Source organism: Hylobates moloch, unplaced genomic scaffold (genome assembly GCF_009828535.3).
Source record: "Hylobates moloch isolate HMO894 unplaced genomic scaffold, HMol_V3 SCAFFOLD_2, whole genome shotgun sequence".
NCBI classification, from domain to species: Eukaryota; Metazoa; Chordata; class Mammalia; order Primates; family Hylobatidae; genus Hylobates; species Hylobates moloch.
This window is the reverse complement of record NW_026652277.1, coordinates 27078676-27096792: the sequence shown is the minus strand read 5'-3', so window position 1 is coordinate 27096792 and position 18117 is coordinate 27078676. Positions and strand designations below refer to the sequence as shown.

General features: G+C 36.6%; 1 protein-coding gene across 1 annotated transcript in view; it reads left to right on the top strand.

Moving 5' to 3' along the window:
• ARHGEF38 (Rho guanine nucleotide exchange factor 38) overlaps positions 1-18117 on the top strand; it is a 141971-nt gene that overhangs the window by 108105 nt on the left and 15749 nt on the right. The window contains exons 7-10 of the mRNA XM_032163596.2: positions 2250-2383; positions 7719-7823; positions 9253-9372; positions 12779-13090. Of these exons, the coding sequence (XP_032019487.1) occupies positions 2250-2383; positions 7719-7823; positions 9253-9372; positions 12779-13090 (671 nt within the window). The remainder of the gene's footprint in view (positions 1-2249; positions 2384-7718; positions 7824-9252; positions 9373-12778; positions 13091-18117) is intronic.

Genomic DNA, 18117 nt, shown 5'->3' with positions numbered 1-18117 from the left:
TCACTGTCCAGACTATATAATCACTGACATTAAATCAATACAAAAACATTGTAATACAAAAAGGTTAATAATAAAAAGAAGCAATTCACAGTTTTAAAATTCAAAGCTTCCTTTATACTCAGGGAAATGTAATCATTGAAATCACACTAACATACCATTTCCAGTCCAAGAGACTGGGGGGAAAAAGTAATGAATACGCTAAATGTTTAATCTCAGTCTACAGGTGAGAATGTACTTGGAATCACTGGTTTAGAGAACAACTTGACAATACCTAGTAAAGTTGAAGATGCACGCACCAGAGACTCAGAAAATGAATTTCTAAGTATTTGCCCAAGAGAGATTCTTGCCCATGTGCTCAAAGAGAGATGTACTGGTAACTAGCATTGTTCATAAATGCAAATAAAAAAGACACATTAATCCAGATAGTGGATAGATAAACTGCATATTATACACTACAATACCACAAGAAGATAAAAATTAACTAAATAAAAAAGTAGGCTTATCAACGGGTTAATCTCAAAAACACAATCCAGAGGGTTTTTTTTTTTTAAGTAAATTTGCAAGTGGTAGAAGAATATGTGCAATATGATACTATTTTATAAGGTTTTAAAACATTCAAAGTGTATTTTGTAATTCCAAACATCCACAGTAAAAGCATAAAAATAGATACAGATATTATAAGCCCCATTATTTAGGATAACAATTCCCTTTTGGGATCATACATGGAGATCAGGGTGCCTCCACTGTTAGGTGAGTTGTTTTAAAAATAAGAAGACTGGAAACAAAGCAAAATGTTAAGACTGGACAAGGATTTGGATAATGGCTGTTACATTATTCTTTATGTTTTTCTGTTTGCTTAAACTATTTCAAAGTTTTGAAGAGTAAAATTCTTCCCTTCCCACCATGATTCCAGTTTGCATAGCTATCATTTTATTGTTTTCTTCAGACGTACTATATCTTCTTTTCTCTTTTCTTCTTTCTCTCTCTCTTCCTCACCCTCTCTCCCTTTTCCTTCTTTCCATACTTCTTGCAACATATATGGTACTACAGTTTGCTTTTTTAAAAACTTAATCGTATATCATGAACATTCTTTCAATTAATATTGCCTTCTTTTTAATGTTTCCATAGCATTTTATTTATGAGTATATCATTATTTATTAAACTATTTCTCTAAGGTTAAACATTTAGATGTTCCTAATACCTTGCCGTTAGAAAAAAATGCTCTAGCAAATAAAACTTTGTATACTTGATTATGGAAAGCAGATTTCTCTGCATGAACTTCCTGGTAATAGACTATGAATATTTTCCTTTTTGTTAGTTTCTGCCAAATTGTTTTCTACAAAAATGTGTTGGTTTAATCCTCATCAGCAGTCTGTAAGATTGTCCATCTCCCTACACCTTTACCAACACTGAATGTTAGAGGCGTTTAATGTTTTCAACATTATGAAAGGTGAAAATGATTGCAAAGATAAGTAAGTGAAGCTCAGAGAGGTTATTCAGCTTGCCCCAAATCTCTCAGCCAGTGAAGAGCTGCTCTAGGATCTGAGGTCTTCTTACATTGGGTACAGTTGTCTTTTCTTTTCTTTTCTTTCTTTTTCTTTTTTTTTCGAGACAGAGTCTTGCTCTGTCATCCATGCTGGAATGCAGTGGCATGATCTCGGCTCACTGCAACCTCTGCCTCCCAGGTTCAAGAGATTGTCCTGCCTCAGCCTCCCAAGTACCTGGGACTACAGGCGCGCACCACCATGCCAGGTTAATTTTTGTATTTTTAGTAGAGACGAGGTTTCGCCATGTTAGCCAGGCTGATCTCAAACTCGTGACCTCATGATCCACCCACCTCAGCCTCCGAAAGTGCTGGGATTACAGGCGTGAGCCACCGTGCCCGACTGAGTTGTCTTTTCATTAGTTAGATCTTGATTCCCCATTCCAGAGGCCTCAGACAATAAATGTATTATCTGAGATGAGAGGGAGAACTTTTTTCTAGTATCAGGGATTTCTTTAATATTGTAGATAAATCAAACTTGAGCCTTGAGGGGCTTTTGTCCTTGTTTCTGGAGGTCAGTGGGGTGGGTGCCTGACTGGGACGTGGTTGGGCAGTGGGGCTGGAGCATATGGCCTCTGCAGCAGAGGCTCAAAAATCATATACATCTTTATCTTGAATATAAATACTCATCTTGAAAACTTTGGGTGAAGTGCACACTTTCTATGCTGCATGTGTTCAGCTATGTTATTACATTCTTCCTTTTCAGTTCTAAAATACAAGAAGAATGACGAGGATGAATCACTTAAAGACAAATTGTCTAAACTAAATATTCATTCAATTAGCAAGAAATCAAAAAGAGTGACAAATCATCTGAAGATTCTGACCAGAGGAGAATCACAGGTAATTTTTCTTCTTGGACCACCCACCTTTTCCCAGGGAACATGAATGCTGATATTTTTGTGAGGTTTTGTTTTGTGAGTACTGAGAATCAAGGTAATTGCCCTATGTTGTTCTCTTGTCTCCCTCTCTCTCTCTCTCTCTCTGTGTGTGTCTAGAAAATAGGGGTGGGAGTGGGAATAGGATTGACACTGTCTTAGCTGTGGTGCTTCTACTCAAGAAACAGACAAAAGAAAGACATGGACATGGGACACAAGGTTGCCCCAGGAGTCCTGACGCTCATCATCAACTAGCACATATTCTCCCTCAAGGCAATGCCCTTCTTCCATCCTGTTTTACTTCTGCTCTTAAAAGATGTACTTTTCTTTAGGGTTCCCTTGATATTCATTTTATCTTTATTTCATCTATATAAACAAAGTGTTTAGAGGCATAACTTAGTGCAATTTTTTTTTCTACTCCTTATCCCCTTCCTCTTTCCTCACTCCCCAGATGCACATTATATTAGTGAGTAACAGTCCTGTGTCAGCTGTTTAGCCTAGCTTGAGCCACTTTCATCCCAATCCCTAATAAATAATAGATGGATTAGCAAAGACTCTTAAACTTTAATGTGCATTAAGAATTATCTAAAAAGCTTGCTGAAAGACAGATTCTAGGGTTCCACCTGCCTCAAGAGTGCAATCTAGAAGTCTGTATTTTTGCAAACACTCTAGGTATTTTGAAGCCAATGATTTTAAAGTAAGTTATCAACAGAACACACTTGCAATTCTTTGAGAATCACAAGATAGAAAGTTCATGGTCCTGAGATAGTAATACAGTGGACTTCTAACCAAAATTAGAGAAGATAGTTCTTAGTATACTATGTAGTCCTTATTTTTTCCTTCTCGTTTGCCTGTTCTTATCACTCATGTATTAATATCTCTAAGATTTTTAGTTTGAACAAGAGGCAACTGTATGGTGGTTCATGTTGGTTTCAGATGGCTTTGGTAGCTTCTGTGGTCTTTTCTCCTTCCATTAAGTCTTTGCAGCTTTCCAACCACTTAGGTAAAAGCAGCCCCTTCATCCTCTGGAAAGGGCTAAGATACTGACTCTGTATTTCAATCTTGACACTATTCATATTTGCAGGAGTCAGCACAGGGAAGAAATTAAGAACAACATCTTTGAAGTTATCCAAGCCTGGGTTTGAACCCTACCTCTGCCACTTAGTAAATATTTGTTTGGGGGCACATAACAAATTCAATGTAATCATCTGTAAATTCGGATTTTCCTAGTACTTAATAAATGGGATGGTTGTGAGCATTAAATGAGATGATGCATACATCAAGGAAACACCTAACACAGTGTGTAAGCACTCAAAATACTTTGGCTGTCATTATTATCATAAATTTAATCATTATTATCTTATATCATCACCTTGTATGGTTATTTACATTTGAATATGCAGACTTTTCTTCCTATGTGATGTAAAGTCCTTCGCACATGGTGTATGAATCGTATTTTTTACTTTCTGTATTTTATAATGTTTTGACATTTTAAAATACCTTTCTGGCTGAGCAGACTGCCCTTCTAGGGCTAGCCAATTCTTAGGGATAGCAAATGGCTGGAACACAACTTTCATATGCAAACCAATCAATCTTGAGTATATAGCTCTAACCACATCCTTATCTAATTCTTACACACCAAGCCAATATCTCCCCTGCCCTAAATATTTCAGGGCCCAGTACTGGCAACTAGAGATTACCCCTATATCCCAAAGCCCATTGGAGTTATTTAAAATAGCCAGTCCTAAACTCTTTACTCTGCCCCTGCCTCACCTTTCCCGAGGAAATCCCAACAGAGGTTCTGGTCTAAACTTTCTCTTTACTCCTATCTTCTGCCACTGCACCAAAACCTGGTGCTTTGCCTCTAGCCCTGTGTGGCATGTGGTGACTCCTCTCTCTGGGACCTGTGAGTATAATACACTTCTTCCTTCTTGTTCTTGTTTCTTCTTGTGACTGTACTGAATTTACCAACATGTACATTCTTAGAACACAAGGCTTGAATTATTTTTGTATTTACTCCTTAATATCCTTTTAGGGGCTAACTGGGTCCATTGCATGTTAAGAGGTTCCTCTTCTCAATGTGGAACTATAATGTAAGAAGTTTGGGACATTTATGGGATATACTTACATATCCAAGAAAGGACAATGAAGACACTTCAACTAAAGACAACCATATTAAAATCAAATTGGAAATTTATTTAAGAAGAGATTGTAGCCATAATAGAGATAGGCATGTGTAAATATAGGGCAAACAATTCTCCCCCAGTCTTTGGGATTTTGCTTCTGACTCAAGACAATTCTATTAAGGAATAATAGGCAGCCTCTAATTCTGGGCAGGCTTTTGAATAAGCTGTTATATTCTTTAAGATATTTATCATCAACTTCTTATATTTCTCAATTGTGAACTAAAAGTGAATTGTAGTTAAAGTAGCCTGAAGGGATATTAATTAGATTTTTCCCCTTAATCTTTTGAGAGGATGTCCTGTCAGCAATGAAGCATTTTACTGTTAATCAGAAAATCAGCTGCATAGGCTGGACGGGAAAAGAGATAAATCTCAAATCAATCAATTTTGCACTTGTCAGCAGCTCAGGTGAAATATTGGTAGAGTTAGGGTATAAAGCTATTACCGAAGAGGAAGATTCTATTCAATTCATCATACATATATTGAACTCTCTTGTACCCAGCACCATGTTAGAGATTGGGAATACAAAGATGAACAGGCGTAGGTTCTGAATTCAGATTGCTTGCAGTTGAATCCTGATCCTACTATACCATGGGTAAGTTTCTTTAACTTCCCGTATTAACTAGGGTAAAGACCACCTATCTGTCACAGAGAGATTCCAAAGGCATAGTAGGCTAAGTCAGGTAGTTGTTTATTTCTCTCTCTCTCTCTTTTTAAAATTTTTTTAGAGACAGAGTCTTGCTCTGTTGCCCAAGCTGGACTAGAGTGCAGTGCCATTATCATAGCTCACTGCAGCCTTAAACTCCTGGGCTCTAGCAATCCTTTCACCTCAGCCTCTCAAGTAGCTCAGACTACAAGCATGTGCCACTGCTCCTGGCAGCTCTCTCTCTTTTAAGAGTCCTGAGATATGAATCCAGATGAGCTCTGCTTCATAAGATCCTTCAGGAACACAGTTCCCTTAGTGATTTTTCTAAACATATTGTTTTCATCTGCCTGGTTGAAGCTGTATTCCTGCCATGTCTTCTTTCAAGTCCCAGAGAAATGTTATAAGGCCAAGACTCAGACATGAAAAACAAGGCTTCATCCACATCCTATTTGCACAAACCTGGTTACCAGGGCAGAGCCAGCTGCAAGGGGGTCTGGGAAATGTAGTCTCTAGCAGGGCAGCAAAGTGTCCAACTTGAAATAGAGGTGTGGATTCTATCAGTAAAGGGACAGTAGGAGGAATGTTAACAATCTCTTCCATACCTCCTGAAGCTTCTGTTTCTTTATCTCTAAAATGGGAGTAATCATAATTCCATTATATATGTGTAAGGATTACAATGAGAAAATGGGAGAAACGTTTTGGCAGTGTCTGGAACATAGTGTTTAACAAATGTTTGCTATTATTTTCATTTAAACAACAATAGTTAATCTGAAACAACCAAAATCCATCGGCGGAGAGAATCACTTAAATCATTAATCAGGGTTATGAGAGCACATAGGAGAGAGCAATTAATTTTCTACAGTGGGAAGAATAGGAGAAAAGGGAGGATTTATAGAATGGGTGACATTTGAACTAGTCCTTAAAAATAAACAGGATTTTGCAAGGCAGGAAACGAACACCAGTATATTCCAGCAAAAGAAAACAGCATGGAAAAGACTTGCTTATGGGAAAGTAGAATTGGGCAATATTTCTCACAGTGTGATTCTTGAACCTTCTACTTTGGAATCATCTGGGTCCTAGCCAGATGATACACAAAATAAAATATCTGGTGATGGCTCCTTGGAAACTGCATTTTAAAAAAATCTGCCCCAGCATATTGTTATACACACTAGACTGAGTTGGAACATAGCAACCTTAAGGCAGAGAATGTTGGATTTTGTGGAGATTCCAAAGAACTCTGCTGCCTATTTAATCAAAAGCTTTGTAGATAAACAATATTAAGAAGTTTAAAAATAAAATAAAATGTCACCATTTTTGATCCATTGAGTTCTAACATCAACCATCTTAAATTTAAAAACATATGAACCAAGCACTGCTATGGTTATCACCCAGTGCCAAACTTAATAATACATACCCTATTCCATGAAGCATTTGCACTTTCACACAGATTTTGCCAGGATGAGGCTGGTTCAGATCTTGTTTTGTAGCCATTTTGATTGCCAAGAAATACTGCTTGCTATTAATTGCAGTAATAAATGTGTACTCCTAGAAATTGCCACAGCATAAAAAGCATATCTTTCTGAATTCTAATGGATGTACATGTAAGATGACAAAAAAAAAGCTGAATACATGTGACACTATCTTAAGTCTGCTGAGTTATGTTAACAGAAGGACTATTTTTGCTAAGATTATATATTATCCTTCAAGTTTGAGTTGATAAAGAATTTTCACTTTTTTTTTTTTTTTTGAGACAGAGTCTTGCTCTGTTGCCCAGGTTGGAGTGCAGTGGCATGATCTCGGCTCACTGCACCCTCCGCCTTCTGGGTTCAAGTGATTCTCCTGCCTCAGCTTCCCGAGTACCTGGGACTACAGGCGCACACCACCAGGCCTGGCTACTTTATGTATTTTTAGTAGATACGGGGTTTCATCATATTGGCCAGGCTGGACTCGAACTCCTGACCTCATGATCTGCCTGCCTTGGCCTCCCAAAGTGCTGAGATTACAGGCCACATTTATTTAATCATGAATCTAAGAATATTTTCTAAATAAGCACTGTTAAATAAATTGGAAAGAATCATACGAACAAAACAATAAGTTCTAGTCAATAGATCAAATGTGGCTATTTTATAAACCCAAAAATGTAATATGGTCTGAGTACATACATAATATATGCCATTAAAAACTACAGAGAAAGTTTTACAATACCAAATATACTGTGACATTGGTGAAGCTATGTGGAAATTAACAACAGCAATTTGAGTTACAGGACTTGGCTTTACTACACTAACTGAGCATCGGTTGTGCTATGTACCAACAGAGAAAGTATGTGTTAAGACAGACAGCATGTCATCAAATGTTTTCATATCATCAAAGAATTTTCTTTTGTAATGTGCTGGACCAATATGGTCTGTGCTATTTTAAAAAATATCTGTTTCATTTGAGTTATGAAAATAATTTCATATATATTTTAGGTTAAAGACAATACCTTTAACAGAGAAGAAAAGCTGTTTAGAGCTTTAGAAAAGACTGTGAGGCTTTGTGTGAAGAACATTTCACTCTGTCTTCAACACATACAGGTAGGTGAGACACAACTGTTTTCAGTGTTCTACAGGAACATTTGATACAAAGCATCGATGTCCATGGTTATTTTGAAGAGTAAATGTGACTGTTCTTTCCTTTATATTATGACACTGGATCAAAATTGGAAGGCTGCAAACTGCTGGTAAAGGAAGCCAATATATAGAGGTGTTTTGCTGTTTGACCTCTTACCTGCTCCACTCTCTCCCCAGTACAAATAGTCATACTGTGGGACTTTTTTGCTCAGATGATTGCTTCATGGACTATCAGCATGCTTTCTTTGTAGCAGAGATGAGTTCATTAACACAAAATTGCAAGAGACAGAAAATTTGTTTGTACTAATACACCTCTTTCTAGCACCTAAAATAAGTATAAAAATCAATATAAAGGAAAATAAATTGAACGACAAAATCCTATTAACTACAATATGGAAATGCTACCATGAGATTATGTTAGAAAACAGAAATGCTCCCAGAAATTTCCAGTCCCATAAGAGGTTGTCCTGACCCTTTGAGAATCACTGATTTCAGCCAACTAATTGGAGTACAGTATGATTATGCTCAGTAGAAAAACCAGTCAGAGGTTTCTTCTAATGGATCTCATAAAGAGGAAACAGTGTCCTTCATGCCACCTTGACAATGGCTATGACCATGAGACATAGAAAGTTAGTAGTGTTACATGTAAATCAGTTATTAAATGGTCCCCTTCTATATTCCAGAAGTTTTTCTCTTGGATATCTTAGATATCTGTTTCTGGAAGCAGATGTTTGCAGTCTTAGATAAAATATCAGATTGATTTGGAGACAAGTTTCCATGTACATGTACCTTTCTGTTCTTATTTATTATCTGATACAAAGCCTACTTTACAATCCGGTTTGCTATTTTCTTCCTAAAATGCTGCCTTCTGTGAAAAGAAAACCAAAAACAGTTATAACAGCCAGAGAGTAGTGGGAACCCTGTCCTTTACGTATCTTTCAAGGAGTAAATGTCTCTTGGGAACATCTACCGGAAAGTCTTCTATTTCCACTAATAGATTCAACAAAAAATGTAAGCATCTTCTCTTAAAGAGAGCATTAAATTTTCTAAGGAAAACTGATGAATTTAAATCAAAGATCAGTGATTTTTAAAATAAGGAATTTGTAAGAATTGCAAGCTAAAGAATAGCTAATGAGGGAATTTAAGATGGACTGTTTAATCAAAGAGGGTCATATACAGAGTACTATGAGAAAGAGACATAAGGAAAATGTAAGGAAATATATTCTTAGAAACAACCTGATTGTACAGAGGATTTATAAAATGTTTGTTCTTCCTTTCTAAGTAGCCTCTCAGTGGTAATTAAGGGTTATGCTGATGAAGTCCACATTTGGGATATGTTAATTATACTGACCTCAAAACTTGCCTTTTTTGTAACTTTGTTCTTGGGTTTCAGGATGCCATGCCCCTGGCTCTGCAGGGTGTAATGGACCTTCAGGAGATTTCATACAACACAGACGATGAGATGGGCTATTCTGAGACCCTAAGTAATGCCTTAAATTCATGTCATGACTTTGTAAGTTATTTATATTCACAGATAAATGCAAATTAAATAGTGAGGTTGAAAGGAAAGCTGCTTTTCGGTTTTTTTTTCCTCGAGTCAGAAATAAAACATGCACTAAAGCAAATATTAATGTCAAAATTAGTAGATTTAAACAGGGGATTTTTAAAATCATTTAATATTTTTAAAGTGGATTAGTGAGTATTTTACTATGATGGAAATTTAAGAGGACCACAGTTTGTGTTTCTAAGGGTAGCCAGTGTCAGTGCAGCTTTTAAAATTAATATTTAGTTTTTGTCTGCATGTGAAATATTAAGAATTTATTAAGTTAGAAAGCTTTGCTTTTCTTTTTCTTTTTTCTGGGACAGGATCTGGCTCTGTTGCCCAGGCTGGAGTGCAGTGGAACAATCTCAGCTCACTGAAACCTCTGCCTCTTGGGCTTAAGCAATCCTCGCTCCTCAGCCTCTCAAGTAGCTGGAACTATAGGGGCACACCACCACACCTAGAAGATTTTTTGCATTTTTTGTAGAGGCAGGGTTTCACCATGTTGCCCAGGCTGGTCGCAAACTCCTGGGGTCAAGTGAGCTATGCTTTTCTTAAACAAGTCTCTGGAAATACCTTGAGTCCTTACAGAAAGAGCAAAGTTACTCGCTGAGGATATGACACTTATTAACACACTATACACTGGAAGGCAAAGCCTTCCTAATGAGAAAGACTTTTATTTAACAGTCATATGTTATTTATTTTGTTCCACAGTGAAACATTTATTTTGTAAGAGTTCTATAAAATATATCTTGGGAATCATAAAAACATGCTTGAGCCAATAACACATTTTAGTAGTAATTTACCCTGGGTAATATTAATTTTAATTTAGTGCCTTGTGTTTCTATAGGTATTATTATTTCATAGTAGTATTTCAAGAATTATATAGAAGATAGACTGATCATCTTGAAAGTGGCATTTTCGTGTTGGCATTGTAGACATTTTGGGTAAGACAAATCTTCATGGAGTGGCCCTTTTGTTGGAGGATGTTTAGCATTTTTGGCCCACCAGGCTCAAAATCTCAGTAACATCCCCTCACATCAAGACGTTGTGAAAACCAATGAAGAGCCTCACATAATTCCAAACCCTAGGAAGTCATACAGCCCCCAATCTAGTAGAAAAACCAGGCAGGAGCATTTTGCTTTTCTGGCACTGGGGAATGGAAAGTCAGGCTTACATCTGAGCTAATATGATAGAGAAACAGGTCAACGACAGATGAATGGATGGATGGATGGATGGATGAATACAGACAGATGATGGTGATGATTAGATAGATAGATAGATAGATAGATAGATAGATAGATAGATGTTTTTACAGTATATGTTTAATGGAAAAGGTGTGGCTAGTTCTTTATGTATTTTCTGCATTTAATTATAGACAGCATGCATTCTAGAAAAGTCTTTAAAGGTCTGCTCTTTAGCTTAGTTCCAATACATTAAGTTAATATATATTTATTGAGTTATCACCTGAAAGTGTGGTACGTAGCTTCTCCCTCAGCAAGCATGCTCCAGACTTTGATAGAAAGAAGACAGAAGTGTCCTGCCTACCTTGCATAAAACCACAAGATGATTAATTAGGCTAAGTTAAAAAAATTGTGAGAAGGCTCAATATAAAAGTAACTTTTATGGATAACATATATAGAACTCTTTTTAAAAATCAAATATTAAGAACTCAAAATCTATCTAAAGGTAGAGCAGTTATTCTTATCTAACCATGAGTGATACATATCTACACTTTTTTAGGACAAAATATTAGAGTCTAATTCTTATTTGTTCTAACAACAATTCCTATGTAAAGGTGAATCATTTTGTGTCTATGAGTCACTGGATATATATACTCTATATACATACTGGATATATATATACTCTATATATATACTGGATATATATATATACTATATATATATACTGGATATATATATACTATATATATATTACTGTGATTAGATTACCTGTAGAATCCAGTCATGTCACAAACATAGTAATTTATCCCAGATACAGTAAATAGATTCTTTGTTTATCAAGGGACTCACTAAACAGTCTGTAGGTGTATATTGATTATCTCATAAGCTAGACATCAAATTTAATTTGTGTTGGCTATTGCTGGTGCCAATAAGAGATTGGTTTCCCTCTCCCCTAGATTTCCCATGAGTTCAGACCAACTTACCAGGGGCCATTTAAGTTAATTTATACAAGCTGCTGCTCAGATACTGATTCCCTAGGATAGCTTTTGGGTTACAAAAGAGAAACCTATTTCCAAATTATCATAAAATATCATATAAGCATATATGATAAAGGGTAAAGTAGGGCAGTCAGCAAATTTAAAACAGAAGAGAAATAGAAGAAATTAAATCTAGGATGATCAGGTTATGTCATGAAGTTGGGCAGTTCTGTGAAGCTCATTTTCAATGATTCAGGCCAAAAAATGTAAACAATTTAAGACACAGAAACAGCATCAGCTTAATCCTTTAATGTATTTAAAACAGAACGTGTAGGCCAAGGTGAGAGGATTGCTTGAGCCTAAGTGTTCAAGACCATCTTGGGCAATAGAGTGAGACCATATCTCTACCAAAAATTTTAAAAATTAACCAAGCATGGTGAGACATTCCTGTAGTCCTAGCTATTCGGGAGGCTAAGGTGGGAGGATGGCTTGAGCAGAGGCTGCAGTGAGCTGAGAAAGTGCCACTGCACTCCAGCCTGGGCGACAGAGTGAGACCCTGTCTCAAAATTAATTAATTAATTAAAAATAAAACAAGTTACAACTCTGTGGTCATTTCTGTGTCAAGATTAAAATACCTTTATTAAGGGATTACTATCTGTATAGGGGATATAATTCCACTATCAAACATAAGCCTCAAGGGTAGCCAGGGATTTGGGGCTGATATGTGAAGAATAGGGTACAGTCTCCTGTGGGATGAACTATATTCCTTTTGCTGCCAGCAAAAGGTGGGAGCGATATGGTGAATCTTTTACACAGTCTTGGTGGTCAAAGGCTAGAGATTCCCCCCTACCCTCAAGTGCTGGCTCTGGGATGAGAAAGGAGGGGAATGAAAAAGTGTTGAAGGAGATGACAATGACAAAATCAAAGACCGTAGAGAAAAAGGTGGAGTTATATTTTGGGTGAGCAGGCTGTAACTTTTGTATTCCTCTTCCTGCTCACTTTTTAGGTTCAATGTTACAACCTAGAGCTCCTGTTTTAAGTCTTTGAATAGGTTTAGCCAGACACAAAAATGATCAGATCCTCTTTTAATCTGGGTAGGTGCTTTCCTGTTTTCTTTTGTGCTTCTCGTGGGGGAAAAGGTAAGCCTATGGATAGCAGCACTGGACAAGGTATGGGCTGATCCTCTCTCTGAAATGGGCTCATTTCTTCTTTTGGCAGGCATCTCACTTACAGAGACTCATCCTGACCCCCTTGTCAGCCCTGCTGTCCTTATTCCCAGGGCCTCACAAGCTCATCCAGAAACGCTATGACAAACTGCTGGATTGCAACAGCTACCTGCAGCGATCAGCAGGAGAGGAGTCAGACTTGGCCAAAAAGGAGTATGAGGCCCTCAATGCCCAGCTTGTGGAGGAGCTCCAGGCATTCAACCAGGCTGCTCGGAAGATTCTGTTGAACTGTCTGTGCAGCTTCATTACCCTCCTTAAGGACCTGATGCTCATGGCACAGCAGGCTTACTCCACACTTGTGCCGGTAAGCACAGCACCAACACCCAGCTAGCTACCTTGGCCTACTGGATCTGCTAGAAACCACACCCATACGAAAGCCCTGTTCAGAGTGTGCACATGTGTGCCGTGTGGTGTGTGTGTATTTATTTTAACTAAAACCAGTCAGATAGTCTCCTGCTCCTTATCTGTCTTATCCATGGGAAACTCAAACAGGGCCTCCTAGTTCAGGTTTACTGTGGCTTACACATTTGTAATTCTTTTTTGGAGATTCCTTTTCAAATACCAAACACCTTTCAGCCTTGCTCCACCTGCCTGATGAAACATTGAAGCTTATCAACAATTTATATTTTGTATTTTTTTCTGATCAATAGTTCTTAGATGTTAACTGTGACTAAGATGTGGCTCTAAAAAGAAGACCACCTTGGCATAATGAAAGACACAGGATAACGTTCAAACCATGCTTTGTTTTGATTTCATTCTTCCGCAAGAAAGAGAAGCCTGGTTGTGTGTGTGTGTGTGTGTGTGTGTGTGTGTGTAGCTTCGCCTCCCATTAGGATATAATTTTATAATTATTTTCCTGATGAGGAAGAAAGATATTTCCAACTTATATCAACTTTTTAAAAATCAGCTTGGTTTCTTGGCCCTACATTTCAAGTACACTAGTTCTCATCTGAATGAGATGGATAGCTATTAAATGGGTAACACCTGGAGCATAAATAATTGTCCCTACTTTATTTTCTATTGTGCATTAATTAACTTTTAACTTATACTTTGAATTAAATTAAATTGAATAAACAAGGGCTATGTTTACAGGGTTCAAAAGCCAAAACTGTGTAAATGTATAATCAGTCTCACACTCATACCTGTTCCTCTAGCATCCCATTCCCCACTCTCATCCCCATTTTTATTAGTTTATTTTTATGCATTTAGTGCTTTCTCATGCCAGTAACAATAAATGCAAATATATATTTTTATTTCTTAAAAGCAAAAAACATCATATTATATATACCATTCTGCACTTGCTCTTTAACAATATATTCTGATAATGCATCTGTAATAGTACATGGAGAGCTTCCTCATTCTTTTTTTTGGGGGGGGGGTGGGGGATGGAGTTTCACTTTTGTTACCCAGGCTGGAGTGCGAAGGCCCAATCTCGGCTCACTGCAACCTCCACCTCCCGGGTTCAAGCGATTCTCCTGCTTCAGCCTCCTAAGTAGCTGGGATTACAGGCATGTGCCACCACACCCAGCTAATTTTTGTGTTTTTAGTAGAGACGGGGTTTCTCCATTTTGGTCAGGCTGGTCTCGAACTTCTGACCTCAGGTGATGCAACCGCCTCGGCCTTCCAAAGTGCTGGGATTACAGGCGTGAGACACTGCACCCAGCCTGAGCTTCCTCATTCTTTTTACAGCTTTATAGTAACTTACTGCATGGCTGTATAATAATGTATAATCAGTCCCCTATTTTTAAAATAACTTTATTGTGATATAATTTATATACCATACATTCCACCTATTTAAAGTATACAATTTAATTGTTTTTAGTATATTCACAAGAGTTGTGCAACCATTGCCACAACCAATTTTAGAACATTGTCATAGCCCCGTAAAGGAACCCTGTACCCATCCACATTTTTTCCCAACCTCCCCAGCTCTAGGCAACTATCAATTTACTTTCTGCCTATACAGATTTGCCCATTCTGGACATTTTGTATAAATGAAATCATACAGTACATGGTTCTTTGTGACTGGCTTCTTCTATTTAGCATAACATTTCAAGGTTTATTCGTTCCTAGCATGTTTCATTATTTCATTCATTTTATCACCAAATAACATTCCATTGTATGGATATACCACACTTTACTTATTCATTCGTCAGTTGATGGGCATTTGGGTTATTTCCATTTTTTGGCTGTTATTAATAATGCTTCTGTAAACATTCAAGTTTTTAGTGGATATATGTTCTCATTTCTGTTGATTACTCTATATACCTAGGAGTGGAATTTCTGGATCATATGTTAACTCTATGTTTAACCTTTTGAAAAACTACCAGACTGTTTTCCAAAGTGGCTGCACTATTTTACCTTCTCAGCAGTATTGATTGAGAGCTTCAATTTCTCCACACCTCTTTATCATTATTATTATTATTATTATTGTTATAGCTATCCTAATGAGTGTGAAGTGGTATCTCATTGTGGTTTTTATTTGTATTTCCCTGATCAGCACTCTGTTTTAAAACTTATTAAATTGAAGTAATAACTTATATACATTAAACTGCACCAGTCTCAACTGCACATCTCAATCAATATTTGTATATATACATCTGTGTAACTACCACGCAGATCAAGATATAAGCCCTTTCCAGTTCCCCATAAAGATCACTCATGACCATTCCCAGGCGCCTAAAGGTAACCATTTTTCTAACCTGTATTACCATAGATTGTTTGACCTGTTTTGTACTTCATATAAATAGAATCATACAATATGTATTCTTTTGTGTATTAACCTGTTCCTGTTGATGAGTATTTGATCTATTTCCAACGTTTTTCTATTGCAAATAATGCTGGGGTCATGATACGTGGGCAGATGTATCTGTAGGACAGATTTATAGAAATGATAGAAGTGGGATCTCTGTGTCAAAGGGTAAAGACGTGTAATTTTGCTAGATATTGCCAGATTCCCTACTTAACTATGTACCATTTTGGATTCCCACTTGTAACACGTAAGAAAGCTGGTTTCTCTGGATTTTTGCCAATCTAATAGGTTTCAAGTGTAATGTTAATTCGCATTTCTTTAAGTATTAGTGAGATTGAGACTCTTCACATGTGAGGGCTATTTATCTTCCTGTGAGTTAGTTGTTCATGTGTTTTACTCCTTTTTCTTTGGGTTCTTGGTATTTTTCTCCTTAATTTCTAGCAGTAATGTATGTGCTAGGGAGATGAGCCTTTTGTTGAGGTAAAAATTGAGACTACTTTTTCCAAGTTTACCTTCATCTTTGACTTCATTTGTGATTTTTTTTCATGCTAATGTTTGTGTTTTTAAAAAATGCAGTCAAATTTATTAATTTCATTTTGTGACTTCTAGATTTTGAACCTTATAAAGGACTTCCATATTTTGAGGCTCCAAATAAATTCAGCAGTGTTTCCTCTAGTATATTTAGGGTTTCATATTTTTTTATTTAAATAATCAATCCATGTAGATTTTATCCCGGTTCATGTTGTAAAATATGGATTTAATTTTATCTTTTTCCAAATGACTTTCCAGTTGCTCCAACACTATTTATTAAAAATAATCTCTTGTTACTACTTTCTCAATGAAACACATTTAATTTGCAAATTATTTCGATAATTTCATTCTGAGGTGATGGTAGAAGGTGGGTTCATAAGTTCAGAAAAAAGTTGAGCTTTGGCAGGAATTTACTAGTCAGAAAAGACATGTTATTTTAGGTATCTTTGATCCCCACTTTGAATCATGTGATTTTTAAAGGCATTTTCAGTTTCTATTTTAAATTATCTGAGTATCTTTCACATTGCAGTCCATAGCCGAACAAGAGCATAGAGATGCTTTGTTTTTGAGAAATTACTAGTGTCTTAAAGTAAAAGGCATTTTGGAGAAGTTATCCTCATTAAAATGATCTTATTCTTTATTTTATATGTACTATGTATATTTAAACTTTTTATTTTGTGATACTTAGAGATTCACATGCAGTGGTAAGAAGTAATACGGAGATCCTGTACAACCCTCACACAGCTTACCCAGTGGTAACACATCTTGCATAACTATATGTATTTCTGAAAGGCAGAATTGAATAGTGATTAGAGAACACTAGAGTACCTTGTTTTAATACCTGCTCATTGCTGTATTACATTGCATAAATTAATGTATCCTTCTGTTTAAATTTTCTCATATGAATTAAAATGAGACTAATAATGTATATAATTTTTAAATTTTTAATTGTATAAAAAAGCCACAATTTGCCATTATAAGATTTTTTAGGTATACATTTCAGTAGTGTTAAGTATACTTATATTGTTGTGTAATAGCTCTCGAAAACATTTTCATCTTGCAAAACTGAAACTGTTCTCATTAAACAAGTCTCCATACTCCCCTCCCCCAAGTCCCTGGCAACCATCATTCTATTTTCTGTTTCTACAAATTTGACTACTTTAAATACCTCATGTAAATGGAATCATACAGCATTTGTCTCTGTGACTGCCTTATTTTACTTAATATAATGTCCTCAAGATTCATTCATGTTATAGCATGTGATAAGATTTCTTTCATTTTTAAATGTGAATATTTCATTATATATAAAAACCACATTTTGGGCTGGATATGGTGGCTCATGCCTGTAATCCCAGCACTTTGGGAGTCTGAGGCAGGCAGATCACTTGAGGCCAAGAGTTCAAGACCAGCCTGGCCAACATGGCAAAACCTCGTCTCTACTAAAAATACAAAAACTAGCCGGGTATGATGGCACATGCCTGTAATCCCAGCTACTCGGGAGGCTGAGGCTGGAGGATCACCTGAACCTGGGAGGCGGAGGTTGCAGTGAGCCGAGATTGCACTATTGCACTCCAGCCTGGGTAACAAGAGTGAAACTCCGTCTCAAAAAAAACAAAAACAAAAACAAAAAAAAACCTAAAACACATTTTGTTTATCTACTCATATGTCAGTGATCATTTGGGTTGTGTCTATCTCTTGGCTATTGTGAATAATGCTGCAATGACCATAGGTGTGCAAATATCTCTTCAAGATCCTGCTCTCAATTATTTTGGATATATACCCCCAGTGGGATTGCTGAATCATATGGTAATTCTATTTTTTTGAAGAATTCAAAGCTCTATTTTTAATTTTCATTTTTATTAGAGTTATGCATACACATAAATATTCAAGTACTTATTCAGGTTTGATGACGAAAAACATTTGTCCTTCGCTCCCTTTATTCCATTTCTCCTGCCTCAGTGGTAACGACTTTCCAACTCTTTTAGATGATTCTCTTGGTATTTACCTTCATATTTAAAAATAAGACTCTTGTGTTGTCATTTCATTAT